Source organism: Caloenas nicobarica, chromosome 28 (assembly GCF_036013445.1).
Source record: "Caloenas nicobarica isolate bCalNic1 chromosome 28, bCalNic1.hap1, whole genome shotgun sequence".
Lineage (NCBI taxonomy): Eukaryota > Metazoa > Chordata > Aves > Columbiformes > Columbidae > Caloenas > Caloenas nicobarica.
The window spans coordinates 3,351,539-3,360,150 of record NC_088272.1 but is presented as its reverse complement, the minus strand read 5'-3'; the positions used below and the strand labels follow the sequence as shown (position 1 = coordinate 3,360,150).

The window sequence follows — 8,612 nt, the reverse complement described above, 5'->3', positions numbered from 1 at the left end:
TCCGTGCACCTGGGGACACAAAGGGTGACTTTTGCCAAACCAGCCTTCATCTGAACCACTTAGATGTGTACTTGTGGATGAGGTATGGTCTTATAGTGCAAATACCTATTTAATTGTCATTGGAGGGGCTACCACAGACGCAGAGTACTATGTTACAGATATTTAAATGTAAGCATGTTAAACTTTTTTTTTTTCTTTAAAAACTGGCATTCCTAGACAAAGTACACAAACACTTGAAGGATTATTCACGCCTTTTACACATGACTATCCACAGAAGGCCCACCAACTTTGCATCTCAAGAAACTGGATGGGAGAGTTGAAGGGAAGGATGGTTTGGGCTCTGTCCTGGGACCTGGGAAACTGAAACGTGCTCCCATCCCCCCAGCACCCTGGTCTCCTCAGTGAGGGCTGTGAGACATTCTGCCAGCGAGGTCTGAACTCACAGGCATGACAAGTATCTTATGTCTAACTGCAGCCAATGGTGTCCCGCCAGCTAAAGATTTGAGCTTCCGTCCCTGGAATTATTTAAAAGATGTGGAGATGTGGCACTTAGGGATATGGTTTAGTGGTGGCCTTGGCAGTGTTTGATTTATGGTTGGACTCCATGTTCTTAAGGGTCTTTTCCAGCCTAAATGATTCTATGATGCCATGATTCTATGATTTGGGGTGAAACCATTTCAATTCCCATCACCTCCAACTCCCCTTGAGTGCGGCTGTTGCTTTGCACAGCTCTCCTGGCTATCCAGGCAGGTTGGGCACTGGTTTGGTGCCTACATTGGAAGTTTTACCCTTCCTGGGGTAAAAGACTGTTGAGGAAAGACTGTTGTAGAGATTTGGGTCACAGGGGTTTGAAGCAATCCTTCCAAAATCTGAGCAGGCTGAGCTTTGGAGCCCAGGAAAAATCGAGATGCTCTGAAGGATGTTTTAGAACAGTGGTACTACCACTAATAACAGTAACAGGGAACTCCTTATTCTCACTGATGATGATGATTAACTAAAAGTCTTTAGTTTCATTCCTAACAGTCATTCTTGCTTTTCAAAACATCTACTACACCTCAGTAGTTGTCTTGAGAGAAGTTCTTAAAACAATGCTTTTTCTCTCTTTTTTTTTTTCTATTGTATAAAGAGTACACCTCTTGGACAGAATTACCCCCAAATCATGCTTCTTTCATAACTTTTCTCCTTTTTTTTCCCTGGTGTGAGGTGGAGGTGGCATAGGAGAATAGTTTCTTTTTGAGACAAAGAAGGCCAAGGAACAGATCCCAGGTCAGCAAGAAGGCACAAAGGAAGCCAGAATCTTTATGTAGTGTGCACTGACACAACACTGTTACCTGCATTTCCATTCTCAAAAGTCCCAACTGTGCAGCAGACTCTGGACTTCTGAGCTCCTTCATCTGCCCTGCGTGACACCATGTAAAATGGAACTACCCCAGTCAAATGGCTGGTTTTGATTCTCTTCATAGCCTGAAGCACCACATGGGTCATGAGACAAGCCAGGATGCACAAAAAAACCCTCACATACTCTTCACTTAAAGTTCAGGTGTTCAATGGCATCTCAGGAGACAAGACATGCTGATTCCTGGGTTCAAGGAGCTTGTCAAGTGCTTCGTCATCATGTCTGTAATGGTGGCTTTGATATCTGTCTGATGTACAGGCTCTGTACATGGATGCTGACACCTCTTGAGCAACCTGCTCTGAAAGGGTTAACAAGTTGGGCATGAGTATAGCAAAAAAGAAGAACTTGGGTTTGGGCAAATGAAAAGAGTGCAGAAGTTGTTGTCAGGCCTGTTTGGGTACTTTTAAAGCAGCCCTGCACCTCATGTGATGTATTTCTGTGATCAGACGGAACCTGAGAGATTTCTCTAAATTGAAAATATGAGGAGGAAGGAAGGACAGCATCATTCAGGCTGGATGGGATCTCAGGAGGTGTCTTGACCAACCTCCTGCTCAAAGCAGGGTCAGACCAGATTACTCAGGGTTTTATCCTACCTTATACAGAAGAATACTGCACGGGATGATGCTGAATGCCTTGCTGACTTCAGGTAACGGACCATCAATGTTCTCCCCGCATCCAGCAACACAGTCCTTTCCTCACAGAAAGCAAAGAGGATGGACAGGGACAACCTGCCCTGGGTAAACCCTGTCACCTTCTCTTTCACACACCCAGAAATGGGGTCAGGGTGGACATGCTCTGGGACACAGCCTTTAGTTACCCTGCTCACTGTCCTGGTTTTATCAGAAACAAGTTGCTCTTTTAGTGAATTTCCCTGTCATCTAAAGTCTTCTTACTAACTGCAGGTTTCCTGAAAGTTAGATACATGTTTTGGTAGACATAGCAATGGAACACAAGGTCATTGATAATAATGCATCTCGCGAGATGTGCAAGCAGGAGGTGAACTGAAAATTGACCAACTAAAGTATTCGACCCCATTAACGTCATATTTCATATAAAAGTGGGGGATCACGAGGATCTCATCCCTGTTTTCCTTATGGCCAGCATTGGGAGAGGACCTTGCGAGTTGTCCCTGCAAACTGAGGGCTAGTGACAGACTGAATCCAGCTCCGGTTGGCTGCAGTGTCCAGCCCAGGACTTCGGGGGCCGGCCCCACATCTGCCGGAGCAGCTGCCGGGACTTTCAAGATTGGTTTTGTATATTTTGTATTATTTTCTCTATTTCATATTAGTAGCATTAGTAAAACATTTTTAATTTTTCCAACTCTCTTGTCTCTGTCCTTCTTCCTCCTCCCAATTGCCTGTCCTTAGTGGGATGAGGGGAGAGGGAGGGGCTGAAGGGGGAAGGGGTGGAAGAGGGAGTTAACAATACATCTGCCACGGTTTTATTTTCACCCCGCAAGCAAACCACAGCACTCAACCATTGGCCATTTCGAAAAGTGCACACGATGTGTGAGAGCTGCCAGTGGTCAGGGAGTCCCCCCAGTCTCCATGAGCTTTCAAAGATGGTGGAGAGTGGCCTCACTGTGACATGGTCCTGCTGTCTCAGCTCCTGGGATGCTGCCCCTCCTGTCCCATAGACTGGTCAGGATTGTGTTAGTTCCAGGGACCCTGACTTGATCCCCATCCACTGCTGGTTGTTCTCCAGATTCCTGCCTCAAGTCACAGAGGCCTGGGAGAGCTTGCTGGTGAAGATGGAGGACCAGAGACACAGAGAATATCACTTCTCTCCCTTATTAGATTAATCCGTACCCACACGGTGTCTTTGTTTCTCCTTTAACTGTTCCTGCAGTAGTAACAGCTCATTATAGGGCTCTTGAATTGCCTTACAGGTCTAGACTGAGTTTTCTCTGGCCTGTTGCTGTGCTTGGAGGCTGCTGTCCTTGCAGACCAGATGAACTAACTTCTGCCACCCTGCCTTGGCAGTTTATTCCATCCGTGTCACAGCTCTGTCTGCAACACTGACAGCTCCAGCTCAGCCAGTCAGGTCCCTGGCTGAGGACATTGCCTCACATCTGGGCTGAACCACCCCAGCTGTGGCACCAGGAAACCTCTGAGTTGCCCCGTGGAAACCTGGTACCAAGTGTCCAAGATCCCATGTGTGCAAAGGCTTTGCTTCAGAGCACAGACGTGACGTGGCCAAAAGATTGCTGGATATCTCTCTAGACCTATGAGTATAAAACCAAAATATAATGCCTAAATTCATTCAGGTGAACATATTCCTCCTCCAGTTTTTAGAAATTAGATCCTTTCATGTAACGTTCTTTTTGTCCTGCCTAATGATGAGAGAAGAAAAGATGATCCTCATACCAATTTACTTTTTAATACAAAGAACACAATGCTGGCAAGAAGTGTCACTGCTGAAGAGAGAGAATCGACATCACTGATTACTTGAGGTTGTTTCAAAGGATGTGACCCTGGAGCCCCAGGGACAGCTGGAGGGAGCCCAGAGGGGACAGAGGAAGGGACATCGTGGGCTGCTCCTGTGCTGCTGAGCTGGGCTGGGCTCCTGGGACACAGGGAGCTCATGGCAAGCGGCAGCGCTGCAGAGAGACAGCTCTGCCCAGGAGCAGCTCCTCTGCAAAGCGCAGCAGGGCTGAGGGCTCTGCCTGCAGCACCGAGGACAGAGGAGCCAGGGTGACAGGGGAAACGCAGTCTGGGGTGGGAGGACAGATGAGAGCTCACTTGGAGAATAATCCTCACAGCCCTTAGCATGGTAAGTTTCTGAGTGCAGGGCAATGCAGTTGCAGTTCCTGGAAAGATCTAAAGCTGGTACCTCTTACAGTTTATGAGACTTTTCAGGAGGGCTCTCTCAGTGTCTCTAATATTGAGGAGGATGTTCCCCAGAGCAGGGCTTCCCTGCTGCACCATTGGAGGGACAGGACATGATGGCTTCTTTCTCCCAGGGATGGTTGTAGAGATGTGCATCTGTAGAGCAGGGTCCCTGCACCCCAGGGCTGTGCCGGGGCAGGGACTCTGCCGCCTGCCAGGGTCAGCGCTCAGCCTGCCCGGGGAGATCCCCACGGTGCTGTGGGGAGAAGCTGTGGGGGAAGTAGTGACCCCTATCAGGGCAGGAAAGGTGCTTGTGCTGTGGAGAGGCTGCTGTGTGGGTCAGGGCTCCTCACAGCTCCAGATCACCCACAGGAGTTTTCCAAGGGGATGCCCCAAGGACAAGATCAATGCAAGGATTAGCAGACAGATAAGGAGCTTTCCTGAGCCTGCCTTTCAGTTTCTTATCCCAAGGGGTGGGGTGTGCAGTAAAGGATAAAATGAAAATGAGCCCTCATGCTTAAAAAAGTCATTGAGACTCCTGAACTGCAAATTTGAGTGATGAGTATGTCTGCCAGAACACTGATAACATCCCTTCACCATCCCTCTGCCTATGGACAGCACTTGCATCACCTTTGCTGCACCCCTCAGCCTTTATCTGACTTGTCCTATTTCCCAACCTGCAAACAGGAAGATGCCCCCAGGCAGTGCCCTGTGAACAGGCAGGATCTGTAGGGCCAGCCTGAGGGCACAGAGCATGGGATGATCTGTGAGCATTGACAGGGAAGAGACATGGACAGGGAAACACCTCCCAGGAGGAAAATCTCCAGACAGCAGAGATGTGATAAGGGAAGAAGAAACCAAAACCAGAAATGTTGTGGGAGGGAAAATTCAGAAATCTTTGTATGATCCCCTGCAGTGCAGATCACTCCTGTGAGCAGCCCCCTCGCCTCCTCTCCCACCCAGCAAAGCCTCTGCCCTCAGGGCCGGGGGCTCCAAGGCATGAAGCAGCTCCTGTGCAGCCAGAGCTCCAGTTCCCTCTGCAGAGCACAGGGGCTGAGAGCAGCTGCCCGGCAATGCTGGTGTGTGGGAGGTGGCTGCACAGCTGGGCAAGGGTGACGCTGTCTGAGTGCCCGGCTGCCTCTGCCCTGGCCTCTCTCACACCGCAGTTTCCTTCTTGCTCCACTGCTCTGGGTCACTGTTGGTGTGATCTGGTTCTTGCTGTCAGGCTCTCTGGGGATGGGAGTTTCAGCTGCACAGTCACAGCCTGATCTTGTGGGTCCTTTCCTGCAGCTGTGTCCATGGGAACACGTGTCCCAGCTTTGCTCTGCCCTGTGGGGCTGTGGGCAATGCAGTGTGTGGGGCTGGGCAATGAGCTGAGTCTCCCTGAATCAAATGCCATCATTAGGGCACTTGGACATATCCTTCAGGTGTCCTTCTGATCTGTGATCTTCCCTCCAGGATGTAAACCTGTCCTACAACTTCTTTGTGTTCTCTGAAAGCCCCATGGAGAAGCTCAGAGATGCTGTGACAGAGAAAATGCTGTTGGGTTTTTGAAATGAGCCGTGTGTATCCTGGGCAAACATGGGGTGCTGAGACATTAGGAAAGGGTGAGACATGGCATGGTTCCATCTGACAAAGCTGAACCCCAGGACTGGACCCTGCCCCCCGTTCCATGACCCCTGCTGCAGAGCAGGGCTGACTCCTGGGCAGCCAGCGGGCACAGGCCCTGCTCCTCACGGCACCTCCAGCCAGCACCACCCAGGGCTCAGCCACGGACCCGAAGGAAGGTCTGGAAAAGGACAAGAGGTGTGGAGCAGGGGAGGGTGTATGAGAAATGGCTTTGATTTTGCTCAGAGAAGTCTCCCCTAACTTATCACTGTCTTTTGCTCCTGTGACAGTGCCCCATGCTCATCAGCAAATGTCCAACAGCAGCTCCATCACCCAGTTCCTCCTCCTGGCATTCACAGACACACGGGAGCTGCAGCTCTTGCACTTCTGGCTCTTCCTGGGCATCTACCTGGCTGCCCTCCTGGGCAACGGCCTCATCATCACCACCATAGCCTGTGACCAGCACCTCCACACCCCCATGTACTTCTTCCTCCTCAACCTCGCCCTCCTCGACCTGGGCTCCATCTCCATCACTGTCCCCAAATCCATGGCCAACTCTCTGTGGGATACCAGGGTCATTTCCTATGCAGGATGTGCTGCCCAAGTCTTCTTTTTAGCTTTCTTGTTTGGTGCTGAGTATTCTCTTCTCACTATCATGTCCTACGACCGCTACATTGCCATCTGCAAACCCCTGCACTACGGGACCCTCCTGGGCAGCAGAGCTTGTGTCCACATGGCAGCAGCTGCCTGGGCCACTGGGTTTCTCAATGCTCTGCTGCACACGGCCAATACATTTTCACTGCCACTGTGCAAGGGCAATGCCCTGGAGCAGTTCTTCTGTGAAATCCCCCAGATCCTCAAGCTCTCCTGCTCAGATGCCTACCTCAGGGAAGCTGGGCTTCTTGTGGTTAGTATCTGTTTATCATTTGGGTGTTTTGTGTTCATTGTGCTGTCCTATGTGCAGATCTTGAGGGCCGTGCTGAGGATCCCCTCTGAGCAGGGACGGCACAAAGCCTTTGCCACGTGCCTCCCTCACCTGGCCGTGGTCTCCCTGTTCCTCAGCACTGCCGTGTTTGCCTACCTGAAGCCCCCCTCCATCTCCTCCCCATCCCTGGACCTGGTGGTGTCTGTTCTATACGCATTGGTGCCTCCAGCAGTGAACCCCCTCATCTACAGCATGAGGAACCAGGAGCTCAAGGAGTCCATTAGGAAAGTGATTTCATGGGCGTTTGTCAATACTCATCATCTTTCCATCACTGTCCACAAATGATGTCTAATTGTATCCCAATGCAGGCCTGTACCCTGTTTTATCCCTTTTACTTTGTTAGCATTACCCATATTGTTATTTATGGTTATTATGTTGGTACATAACTGTTCATGTTTAGCTCACTATCCTGAATAATGAACCCATTATAAATAGTTTTAAAACACCTGAAACCTGTATAAATCTTTTTCTAACACTGTGTCAGAGCTTAGTCTCCCATAGCATCTCTGTAACAAAATGACATCTCCAGAGTGCAGTTCCTCAAGATTTGGTTGTTCTTCCAAAGCTGTTTTTAACAACAGGCCCAGGAATTTCCCTCAAAAGGGCCTGAGGAAAAAGCTCGATGCCACCTTGGAAGCTGATTCACAACAGAGTTGTGATTTAAGACACAACCCTTGCTGTCTGTTGACAGTGGAGATGGGGAGTGGTCATGAAATACAGCCACACTGGGCTGTCCCAGTGCATGATGGGCCAGAGGACAATCCTCCCGGAGAGGAATCTGGAGCTGCCTGAGAGCCCATGAGATACACACGGACCGGCTGTGCCTGAGGTGGGCAGTGACAGGACCCCACAGAGTGAGACATGGCCCACGGTGGAGTCATCAAAGGGAAAGCACTAAACGCAGGTATCTGCAGGGAAACAAAGATGGACACAGACAATCTGACACAGACCAACTCCAACAGGCAACAGCGCCCTCACAGCCACCACACCAACAGCAGCACTTACACAACCATGAGCAACACAACTGACCCTGTCCTGTTGCCCCTCTCAGACTGATCTGGTGTGAAGGTTGCACGAGTGGTCTGTACATCCCAGGTAGAACTTACTTGCAGTTTCACACACCCCTGTGGTCCTTCCCATGTGGACCTGGGGTTTGGGTCAGCCCAGACTCAGAGATATTACCCACTTGGACATTCCAACCCTGGGGTTCTCCAGATCCTGGTGTCCTCCTCCTCCTTGCTAGCCTCACTTAGAATTGACCAAGAAGGTGTGTACGTGCCATCACACCCAAACGCACACACAATAGTGAGCCCACTCACACAGCAAAGAGCCAGGAGCAGAGTTTGATTAGTTTTGTAGTTTAACGCTGACAGACAGCTCAGCACCACATAGTCTGTCACTCACTGCCCCACAGCAGGATGAGGCGGAGGATTGGAAACACAAAAGAAAACTTGTGGGTTGAGATAAAGACGGTTTTACAGGCAAAGCAAAATCTATGCATGTAACCAAAGAAAACTAAGGAATTCATTCACTGCATCATCGGCAGGAGGGTTTTCAGCCATCTTCAGAAAAGCCGGGCTCCATCACATGTAATGGTTACTTGGGAAGACAAATGCCATCACCCCGAATGTCCTCCCTTCCCTTCTTCTCCCGGATTTTATTGTTGACCACGGTATCATATGTTGTGGAACATCCCTTTGGTCAGTTTGGTTCAGCTGTCCCAGCCATGTCCTCTCCCAATTTCTTGCGCACCCCAGCCCCCATGCTGGTGTGATTGGTGTGAGAAGCAGAAAAA

The 8,612-nt window shown here is 50.0% G+C and overlaps 1 protein-coding gene across 1 annotated transcript; it reads left to right on the top strand.

Moving 5' to 3' along the window:
- Window positions 1-6,142: 6,142 nt before the first annotated feature.
- Window positions 6,143-7,102, top strand: LOC135999515 (olfactory receptor 14J1-like). The gene has a single exon (XM_065653086.1). It carries the CDS (start codon window positions 6,143-6,145, stop codon window positions 7,100-7,102), a length of 960 nt encoding a protein of 319 aa, XP_065509158.1.
- The last annotated feature ends 1,510 nt before the right edge of the window (window positions 7,103-8,612 follow it).

What these genes read in the sequence shown, in the direction of transcription:
- LOC135999515 (XM_065653086.1), top strand. Translation starts at nt 6,143, where the DNA reads ATGTCCAACAGCAGCTCCATCACCCAGTTCCTCCTCCTGGCATTCACA.